The 22266-nt window shown below is 44.6% G+C and overlaps 2 protein-coding genes across 3 annotated transcripts in view; one reads left to right on the top strand and one right to left on the bottom strand.

Annotated features, from left to right (window-relative positions):
- The first annotated feature begins 443 nt into the window (after window positions 1-443).
- LOC132996214 (FERM domain-containing protein 7) lies at window positions 444-7741 on the top strand. The gene is made up of 12 exons (XM_061066544.1): window positions 444-572; window positions 2872-2976; window positions 3093-3135; window positions 4284-4362; window positions 4481-4578; window positions 4786-4900; window positions 5011-5158; window positions 5680-5775; window positions 5856-6019; window positions 6238-6291; window positions 6369-6444; window positions 6539-7741. Exons 1-12 carry the CDS (start codon window positions 444-446, stop codon window positions 7739-7741), a joined length of 2310 nt encoding a protein of 769 aa, XP_060922527.1.
- Window positions 7742-8663: 922 nt separating this feature from the next.
- stk26 (serine/threonine protein kinase 26) overlaps window positions 8664-22266 on the bottom strand; it is a 15414-nt gene continuing 1811 nt past the window's right edge. Inside the window, exons 2-12 of one of the 2 annotated variants that reach the window (XM_061095768.1) lie at window positions 15640-15708; window positions 15359-15520; window positions 15152-15208; window positions 14671-14779; window positions 14428-14585; window positions 12258-12443; window positions 11450-11592; window positions 11247-11343; window positions 11079-11141; window positions 10349-10485; window positions 8664-9758 (exon numbers count right to left, since the gene is read on the bottom strand). In XM_061095768.1, the coding sequence (XP_060951751.1) occupies window positions 9743-9758; window positions 10349-10485; window positions 11079-11141; window positions 11247-11343; window positions 11450-11592; window positions 12258-12443; window positions 14428-14585; window positions 14671-14779; window positions 15152-15208; window positions 15359-15520; window positions 15640-15708 (1197 nt within the window). In that variant the 3' untranslated portion in view covers window positions 8664-9742. The remainder of the gene's footprint in view (window positions 9759-10348; window positions 10486-11078; window positions 11142-11246; window positions 11344-11449; window positions 11593-12257; window positions 12444-14427; window positions 14586-14670; window positions 14780-15151; window positions 15209-15358; window positions 15521-15639; window positions 15709-22266) is intronic. The other variant, XM_061095769.1, reaches the window with a different exon arrangement.

The raw sequence follows: 22266 nt of genomic DNA, 5'->3' as shown, positions 1-22266 counted from the left end.
ATTAGTGGAGTCCAGCTCAATGTATATAACAGAAGTTGTATATTAGTCAGTTCAGTATAGCATATAGAGTATATATTATAGTACATAGAGTATGTAGTGTAGAATATAATATATAGAGTATGGGTGTATGTTAGTAGAGTAGACAATAGAAGTTGTGGGTCAGTGTAGTTGTTGGTATATGATGTTGTGTATGATTTTCTATAGGATGAATCCAGCTCCGTCACTTTCAGCTTCAGTCTCTGGAAACAACGTCAGTGCGCGGTCACGCGTCTGGGGAGCGCGCTCCAGCGGCAGGTCCCCGGAGTCAGATGATGAAGAGGAGCAGATGATGAAGAGGAGCAGATGATGAAGAGGGGGATGGTGGTGATGATGAAGGTGATGAAGGTGACGGTGCCGGGTGTGATGGAGGATTAGACCCCGGCGGCTCGCAGTCCTCCCCTCGGATGGGGGACGCTCACCGGAGGAGCCGGGGACTCGGGGGTCTCTCCTCCAGGACCCGGGTCTCCATGGAGACCAAGCTCCGGCTGCGGGTGGTCTTCCTGGACGAGAGCGAGCGCACGTTCGAGGTGGAGGTGAGTTCTTCTTCTTCCTCAAACATCTGATGGTATGTTTCTCTATGAATCATATTTCTATCTGACTATCAGCTGCTAGAAACTTGTGTGTGTGTGTGTGTGCGTGAGTTTGTGTGTGTGTCTGTGTGTGTGTGTGAGTGTGTGTGTGTGTGTGTGTGAGTGATCTTATCTTCACATCAAACTTTATCAATCACAGGCTCTGATATTCTTTATCTCCATGATTATGAATTCACAGCAGCTCATGAACTGTAACAACAGGTTTCTGGAGGTGAATGTTGGTGAAGCTTCTCAGATCCAGCTCCTCTGGAACAATCAGGTCTCATTATGGGATGGAAATGTTTGTCTTTACCAGATTGTGATGGAGCTGCAGACTGATGCTGTGTGTTTCCAATGGAGCAGGTTACATCTGGAACAGGTTTTATACAAACAGCGTGTGACTCATTTCCTCCATCAGCTGCTGAATGGACTTAAAAACTCAAACTGTTCACAGCTCATTCAACAAATATAAACCAAGATAAACAGATAAACAGGAAATTAACATTAAAGAGGTTATGATTTTTTTAAATTTGTTAAAAACTAAGTTAATATGAACTTGTAGAGGACAGATGTTCTTCTTATCAGGTCCACATCTGCTCTGCAGTTCTTCAGCGTTGGAAGATGGAAACACCAACAATTCAACTTATATGTTAATGAGCAAGTGAACGTTAAGAAAACGCTTCTATTTGTTAAATCTGCCAGCTGCCAGACAGCTGTGTGATGTGTGCACATCTGGATGGTGAAGCAGCAACACTCTGCTGTCTATGAACTGACATGTGATCCAGGATCCGGGTCAGGAGCGAGACGAGTGACAGGACGAGTCTCCGGCAGGGGGACGTGGCCTCGGAGGCAGGGATCTAAAAAGAGACCCTCGCTCTGTGTGTGTGTGTCTGTGTGTGTCTGTGTGTGCGTGTGTGTGTGTGTTTGTGTGTTGCAGCATTGTTGTAGCTCCACTTTTTCCGCCCCACGCTCTCTCTCTCTCTCTCTGTCAGTTTCCCAGCAGCCTCTGGGACATTAGCAGCATCTTTAGAAGAGGAGAGAGAGAGGGATGGAGGAGGGAGGAGGAATAAAAGAAAAAAAAACTGAATGAGCAGATGAGGGCCAGAAAAGAAACTGATAAATAAAAACATACATTTTAAACAGAGGAGGTAATAAGTGTGATTTACAGAAATAGGTTTTTACGGTTCGCTGTGTTTTTTACTCGTCTGACCTCGATCTTCAAACCTTCAGGCAAAACAAGGATTAATGATCAGAGAGAGAGAGAGAGAGAGAGAGAGAGAGAGAGAGAGAGAGAGAGAGAGAGAGAGAGAGAGAGAGAGAAAAAGTGGTGTAAAGGCTTCCTTTTAGACAGGAAGGAAAAGGTCGAGCGACACGAGTACAAACATACACACAGAAACATATTAATGCAAATATACGTTATACCTTTATCTGGTTTTAATTTCATAAAGTGACGTGTTGTGTGTCTGTGTGTTGCGTTATTTTGCTGAGGGTTAAATTACTGAGGTAGCGAGAAACACAATTTGTCGTCCATGTGTCAACAGTGTGGCTCTTATATTCAAATCCAACACAAAGTTACAAAACTTCCTGACACATAAAGTCTTAGTCTACTTATCTCAGCATCAAAAAGACAAAAATAAAACGTTTATTCCACATCGTGTGTTTGCCTGAGACGACAGTAAAGTCTATTTTCTCCTCTCCTGAAGCTAAGTGCCGTGCTGCAGCCATTAGTCTCCACTAATCACGGGTTAGTCCTGTTCCCGTTCTAATCGCTCGCAGCTGCTCCGTCCCTCCTCTTCCTCCATCGTGACAAGTTAATGAAGGACGTCCAGTGACCAGCGGCGGGGCGCTAAACACCAGCTAGCAGACAGCCAACTCTCAGAGACAACCCACAATGCACCTCGGTAATTAGAGAGATGAGGGAGGAAGGGAGGAAGGGAGGAAGATAGAGGGATAGAGAGGGGGAGGGAGGAGGAGGAAGAGGTTTAGAGTTTAAAGGGTTCACAAAGGTTATTGAGTTTATATCATGGACTGTAAATAAAGGTGGACGATATGACAGCTGCTAAAAGTGAAGCCAGGACAGGAAATGAAAACTTCACACAAACTCATTACACTAAGTTCTGGTGAAGCTAAGTCGTAGCGTGTTTAGCCGTGTTCCCCAGAGTGTCCCTGGACTCCAGCTTTAAGAGATTCTCAATTAAAAAAATCCAATTAACCAATTATCCCCCCTCTCCTCTCTCTTTAATTCTCTTTCTGGTTTTCACAGCAAAAGGTTTTAGGAGGCGACTTCTTCAACAAAGTGTGCGGTCACCTCAAGCTGCTGGAGAAGGAATACTTTGGACTGGAGTTCAGACACCACAGTGGAAACTACGTAGGAAACACAAACACACACTTAAAGTTAACGTGTTTGTTTGTGTGTCTGTCGTACACACAAACACAACACGTGTTAAAATACATGTTCAAACCTCAATGTGTGATGTGTTGCAGGTTTGGTTGGAGCTGCTGAAGCCGCTGGCCAAACAGATTAAATGTGAGTCACGCTCGAGAAACTCAAATACTTCTACTACCAGTACTGCTCCTTCTAGTACTACAACTAGGGTTGCAAAATTCTGGGAATATTCAAAGTTGGAAACTTTCCATGGGAATTAACGGGAATTAACGGGAATAAACTGGAAAGGTTATGGGTAATTTATACTAACTGTATTTACCTTGTCATATACAGACATAAATATAAACATTTTGTTGTGTCATAGGCTGATTTGAGCCCTGAGGAAACTTTGGGCACTTGACTATATGCTTCTGCATCGTTGTGTCATTCTTAACATAGGTCTTTGCACAGTATTTGCTAATGTACACAGCCTTTCCTTCTACATTGGATGGGGTGAAATGTCTCCACACATGAGAGAGTGCACGTGGCATTGTTCTGTAGAATAAGATGAGAAAAAAGTTTGTAAAAAAACACTAATGCAATGCCAGAGATATAAATAGTTAGCCAAACAATTGGAATTGTCTGTAAACATATTTTACAATTGATGGATAAATGAATGGAAATAGTCTAGATGAACAGATGAACAATCCTCAATCAGCATGCTAATATATTTTCCCCAGTAATATCATCGAAACTTACCTGACCTAGTCCTGCACTCTACAGCAGGCCTCAATAGCCCTGCTGTAGAGTGAAGCATGCTGGGAGTTATCTGTGCATGTGATGGAAGAATGCTCAGTGGAGGGTTGAAACTCAACGTTCCATACATCTTTAAAATAGAGTTTTGAATGATGTTTTTATTGCTCAGCGTTTTATTTGCGTATTTTTTTTTTTGCCAAATTCCCAAAATTCCCGAGCTTAACTTCCCATGGAAAGTTTCCGGAAAGTTTCCAGAAATTTACCGGAAACTTTTCGCCTCTTTGCAACCCTAACTACAACTACTGCTACTACTACTTATAATAATAATAATAATCTTTCTTTATAGTACTTTTCAAATTCATTAGCAATTATAGCAGAAAAGTTTTTAAAAATCCTTAGAATTCAAAGAAACATTCCTTCTCATTCCATTTTAAACATTTCTTCAAGCTTCAGTAGTTTCTTATGCAAGTGGTTGAAACTTCATTGAAACTGAAACTCATGCAAACGTTTCTTTCTCCTCCTTCTTCTCCTCGACGTCTTTTTCTCTCCGTCAGACACCAGCGATCTTTTCTTCAGGTTTATAGTTAAGTTCTTCCCTCCGGACCCGGGGCAGCTCAAGAGAGGCCTCACCAGGTAACAGGGTGTAATTACACTGATTAAACACCAAGTAAAAACAAACACTGAATCCATAACATGTGTGTGTGTGTCTATGTTTGTGTGTGTGTGTGTGTGTGTGTGTGTGTGTGTGTAGGTATCTTTTTGCCTTACAGATGAAACAGGATTTGTCGAACAGCAGTCTGACCTGTAACGACAACAGCGCCGCCCTGCTGGTCTCTCACATATTGCAGTGTAAGCATAAAAATACAGCCCAGATAAAGTGTAGATGTCATATCTGAGATATAAAGTTCAAATTTACCATAACTATTGTATTTATGTGACTTGTTTGTTTACTTGAAGCACATCTGGAGGAAAGACAAGTTTTTGATTGAACTTTAACACTGTTTCAACAGAATGTGTATGTGTGTGTGTTTGTGTTTATGTGTGTTTGTGTTACAGCAGAGCTCGGGGACTTCGATGAGGATCTGGATTGTCAACATCTAGAGATGAAGCAGTACGTCCCCAACCAGGAATATCTGGACAACAAGATCATCAAGTTCCACAAGAGACACAGGTACAGTCCGGACGCTGTGAATCCTCAACCTGCAGGAGTTCTTCTTCTTCTTCTTCTTCACCCACTGGTCTCACACAGCCTGTTGTCTTCCCTCGTCTGTCTCTGTGTAGAGGTGCGTCTCCGGCAGACTCGGACATCCACCTGCTGGAGGTGGCCAGGAAGTTGGACATGTACGGTATCCGGCCGCACCCGGCCCACGACGGGGAGGGGATGAGGATCAACCTGTCCGTCACTCACTCCGGAGTGCTGGTGTTCCAGGTTCGTGACATGCTGCTACTCTGCCCACAGGGGGCGCCGTTAGCAGCTTGGCAACAGAAGAACCTGACATAGAAACATTCATTGACCCTCGATGATCAGTTTTATATGTTTGGAGATTCTTTACCTTTTCATTTGTTGCAAAGCAGAGGAGCAGAGTTTGGATTCTTCAACATAAAGATAGTAAAGAAACACTCAAAGTTCCCTGTTGAAACCACAAAGATGGACGACATTACAACTCTGAAAAGTGATGCCAAAATATACATATATAAATTTGATGATATAAGAAAGAGACGTCAAGATTGAAAGCTGACTCCCGATTGGTCGAGCTAGTGAATGGGCGTCGCCTCGTATCCAGGTTATTTTGGCTTCATTTCTGTGCAGTAGGAGGAAGTGAAGACGGGTCGTCCATATCTATTTACAGTCCACAGTTGGCCGATGAATGAAATGATAGAGGAAGCTTTCTTTAGCCTGTTATTAGCACCTAAATATACATTTAATCCTTTCACCTCTTTGGTTTCCAGGGAAACACCAAAATAAACACTTTCAGTTGGGCGAAGATCCGCAAGCTGAGTTTCAAGCGGAAACATTTTCTCATCAAACTGCACGACAAAGTGGGGGTGAGGACGAGAAGGGAATTCCTTTAAAGAATAGAATATGTTGTGCGTCATTGTTAATCTGTTGTGTGACGTCCATGCAGCCGTCCTGTAAAGACGTTCTGGAGTTCGCCATGGCGAGTCGGGACGTGTGTAAATCCTTCTGGAAGACGTGTGTCGAGTATCACGCCTTCTTCAGACTCGAGGAGGAACCGACGGCGATTCACAAAACAGTGTTGTCCTGTAAGGGCTCCAGCTTCAGATACAGGTAACACACACTAACACACACAGACAGACACACACAGCAAATTTCTCCATTGCTCCAGTAGCCAGAGTTTTTCCGGTAGATCTTTCAGAACCTTTCCCTCGTCACTTAAACACGGTTGTTCTTGGGGAAAACTGAAAATGAAGCATTTCATGACATATCAGGATTCCTTCTGTGACCCGGGCTGGTTTGTATATTTAATGTTTTCTTCTGTGTTGCAGTGGACGGACTCAGAAACAGCTGCTGGAGTGTTTGGGATCCGGGGAGAAGAAGAGGTGAGAATAGATTCATCATCCTGAGTCGAATGTGCGAGACAAACCCTTAATGCCGAGTCATCTTTTCTTTCCTCCAGAACTTACTGTCAGTCGGACTACGATCCCAGACAGTGTCGGTCGTCTCCTGATCTCCTCACCGACGTCTCCAAACAAGTAGGACAAACTTCAGTTCACTGTTTAAACACCGTGCACAGACACACTCACAGTGAATTGCTTTTCCTGATCTTTGTGCGTCTCCCCTCTCCAGATGTATCAGGACTCACATCCCTTCCTCCGGGCGACCCGTGCCTTGGCGCTCCAGTGTCAGAACGAGTTGGTCCCGCATCATCGAGGCGTAGACGACATCAGGAGGGGGCGGGCTAAACGCAGCCAATCATCTGTGGAGGTTGCCCGGAAGCCTTGGCCTCTGTCCCAGGTCTCGCCCCTTTCTCCTCTGCACCAGTCAAGCCCCTCCCCGAAGACGAGATCGGCCTCTACGTCTCTGATGGAGGACGTGAGGGCCGGACGCATCGAGATGCAGCGCCAGGCCCAGCGGCTCGCCGGGGTCTACGGCAACCGGTCCAGACGTCGGCCCAATCCCCAGCCAGACCCGGACGCCGCCCAGCAGCTGGTGCTTCTCTACCCAAACAGTCCTGCCTACCAGTACCGCCCCATCCTCCCATCATTCCCATCAGCTGGGTCCTCGCCGCTCAGCCGCTACCCCTACCTGACGGACTATGTTGCCGTTTCGTCGCTGGAGCGCTTCCCGCAGCCACGGAGGCGGGACTATGTGCCAACGGAAGGCCTATCGCGGCCGTCCTACTACCCACTAGGCCAAGATTCGCCGTCTGCCTCACCAATCAGGAGGAGCCTCCGCCCCGGTGGCTCAGGCGGGTTGCCCAGAGTTTACCAGCAGGGAAGCAATGGGGGAAGGTTCTTGAGCATCGGACACACGGAGGCCGGCCATTACAGTGACGACTGCAACTTCCTCCCGGGGCTACCTCGCCGCGTGGCGAGCCAACCAGATGTCAAGTTCCATCTCTCAAGGAGTTCGAACCCCGCCTTTAACCCCGCCTCTGAGTTCCGGCCCCTTGGGTACTACCCTCACCTGAACCGGCCCACCAGACCCACCTACCTCCCACTAAACTCCTCCCCTCTGCCACAGCGCCCCACGTCGCTTTGCATGATCGGAGGAACGACAGGAAGCTACAGCGACTCGGACCCAGAGGTTTTCTACCCATATTACTGCCAACCACCCCCACTGGGGAGGATGGCTCGGTCCGCTGGTCTGGCCAGGATGAGGTTTTCCTCTGGAAGCCTCCAACTAGACGAAGAGGAAGAGGAGGAGGAGGATGATGGAGCAGCGATGGAAAAGGCCAAAAGGGTAATGAGGAGTGAGGAGGAGAATAAAGTGAGAAGTGAGAGAGGAGAGATGAAAGGTCCGATGAAGATGACAGAGGTCACATTGTAGATTCTTCTCCACAGGGAAACAGATCCACGACTTGAGCACATTCACACCTGACGGATGAAATGTTCGGTCTTCGCCTTGTTCTAGTTTTCAGAAGCTGAAAACTAATTCCAGAACAAGCAGAACCAGCCTCAGCTTTAGCAGAAGAAGTTCATCTGTAGAAGTTTTCACGTTTTAAAGACTGTGTCGATGTCAATGACTTAAGATCTTCTGGAAGTTGAAGGAAAACTAGATTTTGTGTTGGGTTCTGTGCTAGAAAACTGTGGTTGCTTCTTCTGTTCGGGGTCGAGTCTTGTTCACGTTTGTTCTCGTTTGAAAACACACGAGCTCTGCCACGGACACGTCTGGTGTCACTACTCCAGAGTTTGAGGGGAGAGAAAATTAGATGTTTGGAAACGATGATGTTAAGACTTTGCTGTGAGGCTCCTAACACTTAACTCCTCGTGGTAAAAAGTAGCTAGCAGTGTAGAACGCTAAATGGATAATCAACTACAAGCCGATCGGTGAAGCATCGGAACTAATGTGGTTTTTGTACGTGCAGATAGAACTGGACCAGAAGAAAAAGCCTTTGATCAGACGTCTGATCTGGATCCGTCTCTTCTGGACCAGTCCAACGTCCAACTGGTGGAAGACGCCGTGATGGACCGTGAAGTCTTTTAGTGGAAACTGATTATTCTCTTAGTACTTTGAAGAATTGAATATGGAATTTAGAGTGTTCTGGCAGTGTGAAAACTTGATAATTGTTTTTGTTGATATTGCAGCTGAAATCGTGAATAAATTATTCTGCAGAAGAAGAAAATACCTCATTACTAATCTAGTCAGAGACATGTTTTATGTTCAAATTAGAACTTTTCAAATAAGAAAATGGAGTAAGATGAAAGCTGGTGACTGGAAACAAAATGATCTTTTCTTTGGAAACACAAAGTTTTGAATCAAACTTAAATATTTATTCATAAAACTCTAAAGTCCCGCTACAAAAAAAAGAACATTACTGTAAAATCTTACATCTTCCATACATTTCCCCCTCAACAAGCATTATTGTATCCCTTATGATATATAAAAAGTTTTATAGTGTCTTTGGTACAAACGGTCGGTAAAACCTTTATTCACAGCTCCCGAGAAGAACCTGTGTCACTTGTTACGTATTAAAACATCAGGGACTAAGTTTTAAACTTTGGAAACTTTGAAATATTTAACATATGAATCAATTGTATTTGAATCTTTACCGCTGGAAAACCAGAAGTGGAAAAGATTTCCCCTCAAAGTTTGAACGTATGTCGGATCGGAGCTGAATTCCAGAATCTGGGAGCTGTGAGTGAAAAGTTTTACCGAAGACAACAAAACAAAATGCAATATTGGCAGAGAATCTGTCTCAAGTGCTACCGAGCAAACACAAAGAAATATACAAGGTCGAGGCCGAGACACTGGACACGCGCTGACGGACGACACGTCGTTAATCTGTGCGGAACAAAAACTTCTCCACTGAACAAACAATGACATCTTTTAGAAAACGACAGCATCGAGAATTAAGGCACATGGTGGCAAATCAGGGCGTCGGGGGAGATTATTCATGGAGTTGAGTTTGAATGAAGTCGGACTCACTTTGCTTTCAAAACTTAAGCTTGAGAAGTGATTGGGGGGGGGGGGAAACAAAAATAAAGAAGGAAGAAGAAAGAACCGGAGAGAATTCATGACCCTGAAAACGGGAAACGAGAACCAAAAGTCCGACCGACTCGCAAATTCAGTTCATTCAAAGTGCAGCCGTCTTTCGATCCCGACGTGGGGGGGGAAAAGGGTTCAACCAGCGGCAGTGAAAAAATATATATACATAATATATAGTGTATATATTACATTAGTAGTGTGTGTGTGTGTGTGTGTTGGTGTGTGTGTGTTGGTGTGTGTGTACAGCGAGGAGACATCGCACAGCAAATCTCCTTCGTATCCGATCGTCCAGCAGCGTCACCGAACGGAGACAGTCTTCACTTCTCTCTCTCTCTCCGTCCTTCAGGTGGTCGTGAATCTGTCCGAGAGAAACGAGAGAGTCAGTGAACAAGTGATCCGAAGGAGGAAGATTTCCTCTTCGTAAAAAACAACACGTGAGCGATAAACTTCTCAGGTTTCTCCAGATCCGTCGGGCTTCTTCAAAAAAATTAAATCGTGAGAAGTCATCTCGAGCTTCAGGGAATAAAAAATTTGCATTTTCTCCATTAACTAACGATATATTGATAATGAAAATAATTGGCGGCTGCAGCCTCTAAGTTCCTCTTTGATGGAATAATACGACCCTGCCCCAGTTCTCCTCCGGTTAATTAGGAAAGAAGAGAATCAAAGCACTTTGAGGAAGAACAACTTTACAACAAGAGGAGCTCAACGTGAGCTCGAATAATTAAAGTCTTCAAGGAGATTCTGACTTGGGAGTTGAACTACGTGAGCGGCGACATGAGGTCGACTAAACTATGAGCTTCACTTTCAATCAAGAGAACGAAGACGACAAAAGAAAAGAAACCATTTTACAAATCTGACAAAAGAAATCGTGGAAACAACAATGAAAGGAAACAGACAAAGTGAAACTTAAGAGTCGATTGGTTTAGAAAACGACAACACACGTACTTCTGGTACCTGGCAATGATGTGTGTGACCATCCTGTCCGTGATGCCTGGACAGGAGTCCTCGGCCAATCGGATGTTGCGTTCCAGCTCCTCGATGGCCAGGCGCTGCTCCGAGTGCTCCTTGTGCTGCTGCTTCAACTGCACAAGAGAAACATCGGGAACTGAACCAGGGGAACATCTGCACCTCGAGATCCAGTGACAGCGTTTCAATCACGTATTAAAACAATGAGGAACTGTTCTTTTTCTCCAATCATATTTTTTTAAAGGGGATAAATGTGCTTTTTTCCTCCCTTTATTATTTTCTTCCAAAATGTTATTTGCTTTGGTCCTGAAATGTTTTATTTCCGCTTTAGAATCAGAATCCTTTTATTTGCCAAGTATATTTGCACATACAGGAAATTGCCTTGGTGTCATTGGTGCACTGAACATAAAACAACAATATAAAAACAACAATATATAACAAAATAGAATAAAAATATATACAGTAACAGAGTTATGGGCACGTGCGGTGCTAAGGTGCAGAGATTGGTGATAGTGCCAATAATATATAATATATAAATTATAAATGATGTGCAAGGGGGTTTATTGTTTTTAAATTTGTCTTTGACCAAAAGTTAAAATCATAATAATCGAATTTATGTTTTCTCTTTCAACGTGATGCTGTGTATGTCTCAGAAAATAAAAGAAAAAGAAAAAGTGCTTAATATTTATCTGAGTGTGTGTGTACTGACCTCGGTGAAGACAGGAGAGATGACTGTGGTCAGACTGGTGGATTTAACCAACTGTTCCGGAACCTGATGAAGAGGAGGAGGAGGAGGAGGAGGAGGAAGAGGTTACTTTTTAATACTGATATGATTGAAAAGCAGTTCTACTACATTCTGATGTTCTTGTGCACTGACCGTTCCGTTGAGAACCTTCCTGCCCTCGGTCTTCTTCTTACGGACGGTGGTGAAGGACCATTCAGGAGACTCACTGTTCTCCTTGTTACTGGACTCACTGCACACACACACACACACACACACACAGACACACACTCATGTTACTCAGCGAGCAGAAAGAAGGAGCTGGGAAGTTATTTCCTCACCGGAAGTAATCTGATTACCTGTCGGAGTCGTCGGAGCTGCTGCCGCTGTGCCCCTCCTCCTTCCACCTCCTGTACCTGTCAATCAACTCGCTGAGGTAGGACGTCTTCTTACAGTGTTTGATGATGAACTTGTGTTTGAGGAGCTCCTTCGCTGTGGGACGCTACACACACACAGACACACACAATTATAATTTTACATTATTATTATTTAAATACATTTATTTGTTGTATTTATGATATATTTAATTGAAGCTGTCCAATGTGCCTTGTTTGTTAGAAGCTTTTAAATTGTCTTTGTTTGTTAATGCTTCTTTTTCCAACTGAAATTTAATTTTAAACCAGTTTGTCTCAGGTTAAGAAATTTGACTCGTGTTTAAATTAATTCATAATCGGTTTATATGTTGAGGAGCAGACAATAAAAAAGGGGAGAAAGAAATGGAGCTATTTGTCCACCAGGGGGCAGCAAGATGCAACAGCAATTAAAACAGAATAGAGAAGTTGCTTCAAATGGAAAACACGGATAATAAAATATTGTTATTTTATTGTTTTTCCTGAACGAAATGCTGTAAAAAACCTAAAACTTTAATAAATATATTTTTCGTTCCAAAGCATTTACATTACACAATTCTACAAACAGCAAATAGAAAGTAACACATAAGAAATTAAGTGTTAAAAATGACTTAAAACTAAAGAAATCGCTCACGTGTAAGTGTACGTGTTTGTTTGATTGTGTGTGTGTGTGTGTGTGTGTGTGTGTGTGTGTGTGTGTGTGTGTGTGTGTGTGTGTGTGTGTCTGTGTGTCTGTGTGTCTGTGTGTGTCTCTTACGAAGGTGGGGTCCTTGTTGAGACAGGCCTCTGTGAACTCTTTGAAGCTCTTGGAGAACTCCCCGGTGAGCGTGGGCGGGGGGGACTTGGGGATGTGGAACAGAACTCGCATCGGGTGCATGTCCGAGTTCGGGGGTTCTCCTTTGGCGAGCTCGATGGCCGTGATGCCCAGCGACCAGATGTCGGCCTGGGAAGAGACACACAAACACACACACACACACACAGAAATAAATACAAGAGGAAACAGAGAAATACCTTTTTTCATCATAAAATATATATTTATTTGTATTGTTTTCAACTATTTCTGCATATATTTAATTACACTTGTGTCATTTTCTGTCCTTTACAGTTTGGAACCGAGCTGCTTCAACCTGCAGGTGAACGCACCTGCAGTCAGGTGTGTCTTTTTTTTTTTGTGTAACACCCACAAACCATATGTCAACCTGAACGCGCACACACAGAACAAAAGTAAACACAAAGACGCACAACACACACATACACTCGGGACTTCCACATGCACACAGTTTGAATGTCACGTCTTCTCAACTTGCTACAGCAACCATGTGTCGAGCCCAGGTTAACAGACGTGATCTCACACACACAGACACACACAGACACACACACACACACACACACACACACACACACACACACACACACACACACACACACACACACACGGCAGTATCATGTTACAACAGGATGCTCGGTCGCTGTTTGACTGTTAACTCCAGAGGCTCCGACACTGTTACACACTGAGCATATGGCAGCTTGTGCTCAGAGCACAGACACACAACACGACACAACACGACACAACACGACACAACACGACACAACACGACACAACAAGACACAACACGTGTTTTCTTGCTGTCTTGTTTGTTCTTTATTCTACAAAGACAAACTTTCTGAAACAGCACCACACGTGGTCGCATTAAAACTTGAAAGGAACAGAGCATTAAATTAAATATGAAATATAATGGAAACTGAAGCCACACACACACACATGCACAGACACACACACACACACACACACATGAATCAAACCACATCAGGACTTACCCTATTTCCAAAGCACACAAAACCACACACACACACACACAGACACACACAGGTGACGTCAACTCATTATTTCATTTCATTTGTTGACTTTGTTCCTGGGCGTCTTTCAGCTCTTTAACCACTGCGTGTACTCGTGTGTGTGTGTGTGTGTTTGTGTGTTTGAAGACAGCAGCTGCAGCTCGGAGCGCAGACAACATCTCATTGTTTCACTGTTTGGATTTCATCTCTTTGTGGGACTCGACCCAAACAGAGAGAAGACGAGGGAATCCCTCAGAACACAAAAGCACCACGAGCTCAGAGATTTAAAAATAAACACACTTTGTTGTTGCGAGTTTCCTTTTTGTCGTGGGCCCAGTTTGGGTGTTTCTATGCAAATAGACGCAGGGAGGATCTGGAAATAATGCAAACGACCTCGGAGGCCAGAGGCGACGACAAAGATCCACATGGCCGACGTCGTCAAGGCAACAGGCAAACACGGAGGAAAGCATGTTGAATCCAACATGACAGAGGCTCAGTGCTCAGGGCCGAGTGTCGGATTTAGAAATATAAATCGTGTGTGTTGTGTGTTGTGTGTTTTACAACCGACTGGAAGTTATTTCATCCACTTCCTTCCTGCTGCCGACGAATCAGCTTCCACTCGTTTCTTCTCGCTGTCAGGAGGTCGCCATCATGTTTAGTGCACGTGTGTAGAAACTGTCCTGTCACCGACATGATTCTGTCCAGATGGACTCACAGACGTTGTGTGTTTGTGTGAACTTCTCGTCTCGGGTTCTTTTGCACAATGCAAAGTCGACGTTGACGTTGTGCAGCAGCGTGGGATCATGGGAGTTGTTGTCTTTAGCATCATTACTGATGAAAATCGACCTGACGCGACTCAGGTGCAAATCAGGTGAATCCAGTGGAAGGAAAAAACAAAACAGCTGACTGGCTGAAGTGTGTGTTGTTCTTTGGTCATGCGTCATTTGAAGTTACAGCACAGACACACACGAGCCACAGGGGAAGAGGATGTGGCACAACTCAGAGGAGGGTAAACGCAACTTCCTGTCGCCTTGAAAGAAATCGGGGATTTGAAATGACTTGTGAAGGTGTCGTGATGTTAAACAACCGACCTTGGAGTCGTAGGCGGACTGCTGGATGACCTCGGGCGCCATCCAGAACGGCGTTCCCACGAAGGTCTCCCTCTTGATCTGCGTGTCCGTCAGCTGACCGGCCACGCCGAAGTCCGCCAGCTTCACCTGGCCGTGCTCCGACAGCAGGACGTTGGCGGCTGCGGAGAAACGACCAACGTGTTCAGACCCGTGGAGGAAAAAACCTTAATATTTACAATGTGAGGTTTCTAATGTCGGTCGCACCTTTAATGTCTCGGTGGATCTTCTTCTCCGAGTGCAGGTAGTCGAGACCCTTCAGGATCTCCTTCAACATGGTGGCGATCTGAGACTCCTCGAACGGACCCGCCCGCAGCTGCACACACACAGACACACACAGACACACACAGACACACACAATATGAATTTGCACCATTTAAAGCTGCTTTTTGTTGTGATATCTATTGTCTTATTTTCATTAACTTGTTGATTTATAAGGTTACAAATCTTTATTTATCACTTATTAAAAATCTACCAAACACTGAGTCTCATTCTTAATGTTTCAGACTAAACTGAGGGAATCATTTTCCTTTTAATTCATTGTGTTCAATGATTCCTGAACAGAACTAATTACTTAGTGAGAAAATCATAAAAACTTAAACCAGGTGCTTTAACTTAGCATTTTACTGTCTCAGTACAAATACAGTTTTCTGAATTTGAATCTTGTGATATCTGATTCAACACTCACCAGGTCCAGAGCGGAGCCTCCACCCAGATACTCCATGATGATCCATAGTTTACTGCCCTGAAGAAGAAGAAAAGAGATCTCTCAACTTACAGACAATGTAATAAATGAATTAAAAGGTGCTGTTCTTACATCACTTATCACAATCATCTTTAAATCAAAAAGGTATCCAGCGATGTTTTAATGAATCTCAACCCGTCCGGCTCTCACCTTCAGGTAGGAGCCGAAGTACTTGGTGATGTAGGGACTGTCGCACTGACTGAGAACCGTGATCTCCTGCTGGATGTCCTCGATCTCGTCCTCCGCCTCCTCCAGGTCGATGGTCTTTATGGCAACAACGCTCTGAGTGCGATTATCGATGCCTTTGAACACCTGCAGGACGAGGAAGACGAGGAAGAGGAGGAGGAGATTAAACACACACCAGTTAAGCTTAAAATAAATTGAGGTAACAACTGAAACAATTAAATAAAAAGTGAAAGTTCGGGCCGTACCTCTCCAAACGATCCTTTTCCGATACGATCTAGTTTAGTGAACAACTCCTCAGGATCGATCTGGGAACTCTGAGGAGAAGACGACAGACAAGAGGAATAAATGGGTTAAAAATGATATGTTAATAGTTATAATATCTTAATTTAGCATTAGAATGAATAATAAAAACAAAACCCAAAAGTAAAAACACATACAAACCCAAATGAAATCACAGTAATAAGTTGAAGTTCAACATTAGATCATGTAGTTACTTTGAGTTAAATAAATGTTATTCGAGTTCACAAAAGTCAAGTAAAGATTCTAAAGCGACGATAAAACTGTTTCCTTCACATTCCCTGTGACTCTCGCTTTCTCAGACACACACACACACACACACACACACATCACAGCCATGTTGTCACCACAGAGCTACACAACACTACACACACACAGACACACTAAACTACACAGAAGGAAACAAGCATGACAGTTAAAGATAACAGGAACTGAACACACAGCTGCCTGACCCCGCACACACACACACAATACACGCGCACACAAACACACACACACGCACGCACGCGCACACACACACACACACACACACACTCTGTTGCTGTAAAAGTCAAAAAGCAGAAACTTTACAGGAATAAACGACACAGACAGAAACCTATGAACTTCGCCTTTTTACACTTTGTGGTTTTTAGAGTTAATTAAAAGTCAAGTCTCATTGAGCTGAGCTAACAGTGACCTCACAGAGAGGTCGGGGGGGGGGTAATCAGTTTCAGCTCTTTTTAGTTGGGTCCACGTCCCATCCACTAACACGCTGGAGGCGGGGTTTAAGAGCTGCAGTGCAACCAGCCACCAGGGGGCGATGGAGATAACTGCTTCACTTCCAGGAGCCGACATGTCGTTCATCTATATTTACAGTCTGTGGTTTGGGCTGGAGAGAGTTTGAGGCCCGAATAAGCACACACACAGACACACACAGACACACACAGACACACACAGACACACAAACAGACACACACAAACAGACACACACTAGCTCCTAAACGTTTTGGGAGAACATTTAATAAACACACACACCCACTGCAGTGTATGATATTCCTGTGATGCTGCTGCCTGAACTTCCTGTGTGAACTAAAAAAAGGAACACACACACACCCACCCACACACACACACACACACACACACACACACACACACACAGACACAGACACAGACACACACAGAGCGACCGCAGCACTGCCACACCCTCTCAGCAAACACAGCAGTTACTGTCTAATGATACTTTTGACTTTTTCAGCCGGGAGACGGGAGGAGGACGGAGCCGAGACAGAGACGCTGGAAACAAACAGCGTCTTCGTCTTCCTCGTGTCGGCTCCTCTTCCTCATCCCGAGGGGTTTCCAGTTTCACGTCCGTCACGTGTTAGAAAAACCTCATCAACACGTTTCCAGACATATCTCCTGCTGGTTTCTCACATGGACTCACTCTGACATTTCACTAGAAACAGCTCCAGAGCAGCGGACTCAGACATGTTGTGTTCTCACGAAACCTCCAGAACGTTTCAGGAACTTAATCAAAATTCAGTGAAGTTCTGTCATCGCAGTCCAATCGTCCAATGAGCTTTCAGCTGAAATCTGGCAAAGAATTCACACACTTCTCCCCCGACGTGTCGCACAATTTAAAATCACATGACTCACTCGTCACCTCGAGGAAGCTCCGAGACGAGCCACTGAGTTATCGATTGTGCGATGATATAATAATCAACCATTGGGTTTCCCCCTGAAAGGCACGGGCGAGAGACAACTGACCCTCTGTCTCTCTCTCTCTCTCTCTCTCTCCAATCACAGCAGCATCTATTTTGGGATCCTCAGCTCCAGTTGTGTAGTTTCTACCTACAAGCATCACAAGTTGGAAAAGCCTCTCTGGGATTTTGCTGAAAACATTTAATCATCTTTTCTTCTTCTTCTTCTTTTCCTTCCAGGTCACGATTTTTTCCCGAGCAGCGTTTTCATATTTGTGAAACGCTTTGGGATTATTTGACTTAACGGAAACTTTCTGAGCAGAAACCGAATCGCATGAGGAGCCGACAAAAAGACAGATTTTACTAAAACACACAAATTGTATCATTTGAGCCGTTTAATCAAATAACCTGAGGCACCGATCTAAAATAAAGGATTTCAGCTCCTTCAGCGTTTTGAACAAGGAAGAGCTTTGTGTTTAAAAAGGTATAAACGGGACGGACTGAACTTTGAGGAGGGATCATGTAAAACTTTGACCTCTCCGTCTCAGTGTGGTGAAACAACAACAGTCAGAGACAAGGAAGTTAAATATTCAACGGCGGCTCAATCATTACAGAGCATGTGCACCGCTGAGTCTCTGTAGATAAATTCTGTTTCTGCACAAACAATCTTCAAGCTGCTGTTGGTTCAACACAGGACCTGGGAACTTTTAAATTTCAGCTTATCGTCAGTTGCATTAGACGTTCAAGGGGGAATTTGAGAAATGCAAACAAACCCACCTTCCTGATTAAAGAGGGAGAAGGTGTTTGGTGTTAATGTTTAACCGGAGACAAAGTTCAGATGCAAAAGAATCCTTCAACAATTAGACGAAGAGCAGAAAGAGAGAGAACTCACAGAGGCCTTGTTTAGTTCAAACTAAAGTCAAGACTCCGAACCCGAGAGAAAAACCAACCAAGCCCGACACACTTCCTGTTTTTTGTGTCAGATGTATATGATTTGATTTTTAAACGTGTCTGGGGACATGGAGCTTCTCTTTCCTCCTCTTCCTCCTCCTCCTCCTCCTCTTCCTCACGCTATTGTCTCATCAACACATCTCACTGACTTCAGCTCTTCCCCGGAGTCTTTGCAGATCCGGGATCGAAGCTGCGGCCGCAACCGTAGATCATTAACTAGCTTGTTAGATAAACAACTGTTGATTGATTGATTGAACATTTTTGTCACCGTGCCAAACGGCTCAGGTTTGGAACCCACACTCCAAAAGGTCAGAAGATAAAACTGAATCCACTGATGTAAGATTAGATAAAAACCATCAGGGCTGGTTCTCTGATGAAGTCTCATTACGGACGACTTCATGAGACTGAAGATTTAAATAAAAAGGGCGGAGCAGAGGTGAAAAGACAGAAACACACACACACACACACACACACACACAGCTGGAGGTTAAGTGGTGATAAGGGAACAGAGGTGCTCAGAGGTAGAGTCAGGTCAGAGCTTCACACAGGGGAGAGAGGGAGCACAGACGGAGGCGGGGTCGGGTTTTAAAGGTCAGCGAACTCCTGCCGCTCCGTCTGACACGCAAACACTCAGCTGCTCAGGAGAAACTTGGACGACGCCACGGAAACTTTGTACCAGTGAGTAAGAGAGAGAGAGAGAGAGAGAGAGAGAGAGGGGGAGAGAGAGAGAGAGAGAGACCCATGTTTTTACTCACTCAAGTGTGTGTCCAAAAATCCAGACAAAAACAGCTCTGTGTATGTATGTGTGGGTGTGTGTTAGAGGTCAAAGGTCGCAGCTGCTGGGGGAGGAAGTACAAACACAGAATTTATTCCTGGAAAAAAAGCGACGCATCATGTGAATAACTCGCTTTACATTTAAAAACATGACGTCACCAGGTGAGTTTTATCCTCATTAAAAACTCGTCCGATCAGAGTGAAGCGTTCTGGTGGATCAGCCTCGATGTGTCATGAACAAAAGTAAAGTAAAGTAGAAGGATGCGTTATGAGTCCGGGAAGAACTCACTACCTTTTTGGTGCAGATTCCAAATGACGGGTTCCGAGACTTCAGAGAGAAAACAAGTTCTCATCTGAGAGAGAACTGAGCAACACTATGAGATTCTGACGGTCTGCGTGGACGGTAAAAACTTCGTGGCCGGCAGCAACCAAGCAAATAGTGCTGCTGAACAACACAGAGGGAGAAACAAATCCTCGGGGAGCGTTCAGGTGCAGCAGCAGGAGATCAAGTGATTCACAGCTCATCAACACCAGCATCAAACTCACAGCGTTTATAAAGCAAAAATACTTTTCTGATCTGCTGCTACGTTATGAATCGTCCGGATCAACGTAGGAAACCTTTATTTGGCTTGTTGTGAAATGTGCTTTTCTTGTGTCTGTGTCTTCACTAGGGTTGCAAAGGGGTGGAAAGTTTAGCTCGGGAATTTAAATACGCAAATTAAACGCTGAGCAATAAAAACATAATTCAAAACTCTATTTTAAAGATGTATGGAACGTTGAGTTTCAACCCTCCACTGTGCATTCTTCCATCACATGCACAGATAACTCCCAGCATCCTTCACTCTACAGCAGGGCTATTGAGGCCTGCTGTAGAGTGAAGGACTAGTCAGGTAAGTTTCCATGATATTACTGGGAAAATATATTAGCATGCTGATTGAGGATTGTTCATCTGTTCATCTAGCCTATTTCCATCCATTTATCCATCAATTGTAAAATATTTATACAGACGATTCCAATTGTTTGGCTAACTATTTATATCTCTGGCATTGCATTAGTGTTTTTTTACAAACTTTTTTCTCATCTTATTCTACAGAACAATGCCACGTGCACTCTCTCATGTGTGGAAACATTTCACCTCATCCAATGTAGAAGGAAAGGCTGTGTACATTTGCAAATACTGTGCAAAGACCTATGTTAAGAATGACACAACGATGCAGAAGCATATAGTCAAGTGCCCAAAGTTTCCTCAGGGCTCAAATCAGCCTATGACAAAACAACATGTTTATATTTATGTCTGTATATGACAAGGTAAATACAGGTAGTATAAGTTACCCACAACAAGTGTATTCCCGTATATTCCTGTTTATTCCCGTTAATTCCCATGGAAAGTTTCCAACTTAGAATATTCCCGGAATTTTACAACCCTAGTCTTTACTCAGGAGGGAAACGTGGGACTTTTTCCACTCGGACGTGATGTTGTGACGCGTTCCTCAAAACGTCGTCAAATACAGCAGCTATTTGTGACACAGTAGAAAAGTTCACTCCACTGACTCGCTCACCATAAATCAACACACAGACACACACACACACACACACACACACACACACACACACACACACACACACACACACACACACACACACACACACACACACACAGAGCAAGTGAAGATTTCAGGTTTCAGTCGGGCCGAGCCTGTGATTATGTCACGACAGGATTCCTGAGGAGCTGAGGAAGGTGCAGCCGTGAAAATCACAAAGAGCCGAAGACGAGGAGGACACTCCCCGGTGTCTGATCGAGGCCGTCGCCATGGATACGCCCGCCGATGGCCGCCCCACCATGTCAGAGACGAGCCGATTCCACGGTTCAACACACAGAGCGCGGGAAAGTTTAGCCGAAGCCGCTAAGTCGTTCCCCGAGGGAGTTGGAGTTTACCAGAGAGACCGGAAGTCAGGGTCAGAGGTCAGCTGACAGTATCTGCTCTAAAGCCAGGAGAGATTCAGCTTCTCATTTAAAGGGATTTCAGCACCGAGACGTTTGAACCCCGATGTTGTTCCAATAAACTTTATTCTGGGAAAAATCCTAAAGTTTTCAAAAGACAATTTAAACACAACAGGTTGTGTTTTGTGTTTAATTGGGTGCACTGCGTTAGAAGTACTTTTACTCGACAGCTGTAGTTTCCACATTTGACGTGAATCGATGTACAGATGCCACGTCTTAATCTCGTTGCCTCCTGGAGATATTCCACTGGAGGTTTACCAGCGAACTGGGGGTAGAGTCAGAAGTCACTGGAGGGACTACATTTCCCATCAGGCCTAGGAACGACTCCGGATCAACCAGGAGGAGGTGGAAAGTGGGTCTGAGGAGGGTTCCTTAGCGACCACAGTAAAACAAAATGGATGGATGGATCAAAACATCAAGTCTCTTCATCGCAAAAGCAAAAAATTCATGCCAAATGGAGATTCTACCAGAGAGCATCAAACCATCACGGGACAGTAATTCACTCCTGACCCGACGATTACATCACGAGCAGCAATAAAAAGGTGCTTCAGGGATCCTGAGTGGGCGGAGCCATCGTCAGGGTTTTCCCGTAAGTACGACATCATCAATCAGTAACACAATATAATTCTAATCGCACACGGGTCGTATCAGCTGAGAGATGCTGAGTCACAGTCAGGTTTCATCAAGAGGAAACGGGCGAAGGAGTCACACCACCAACCACCAGGGATCCATTTCCTGTTCCTTGTCTTCAGTGAAGCTTCTCTATCGTCGAACCTCTTTTGCAGCTTCACAACAGACCCGTCTGTCCGCCTCCATGTTGAAACAGCTGCCGCCAGGTGTGTGTTGTCGTAACCAGCCTGTGATGTCACCACCCTCCACCCTCCACCCCCCCCCCCCGGGCTGCCGACACCCCGCCCACCTGGGACAAACAGAGCGAGCTGACAGCCAGTCCCACAGGTCGCCACGCCTCAGAGCCGGACAAACAGGAGGCAGAGTGTTCCACACGTTCGCCTCACACACCTTGTTCAGCGGCTCGGTCTATCGCCTGGTTTACATCCAATCGACAAACCTGGTCCCATACACACACACGTCATTTAAATCTGATGTTACGCAGAGAGTGTGACAGTCACCTGCAGTTACACAACAACAGGAAGTCCAATAAAAAAAGATAA

Source organism: Limanda limanda, chromosome 22 (genome assembly GCF_963576545.1).
Source record: "Limanda limanda chromosome 22, fLimLim1.1, whole genome shotgun sequence".
Lineage (NCBI taxonomy): Eukaryota > Metazoa > Chordata > Actinopteri > Pleuronectiformes > Pleuronectidae > Limanda > Limanda limanda.
This window is presented reverse-complemented; position numbering and strand designations above follow the sequence as displayed.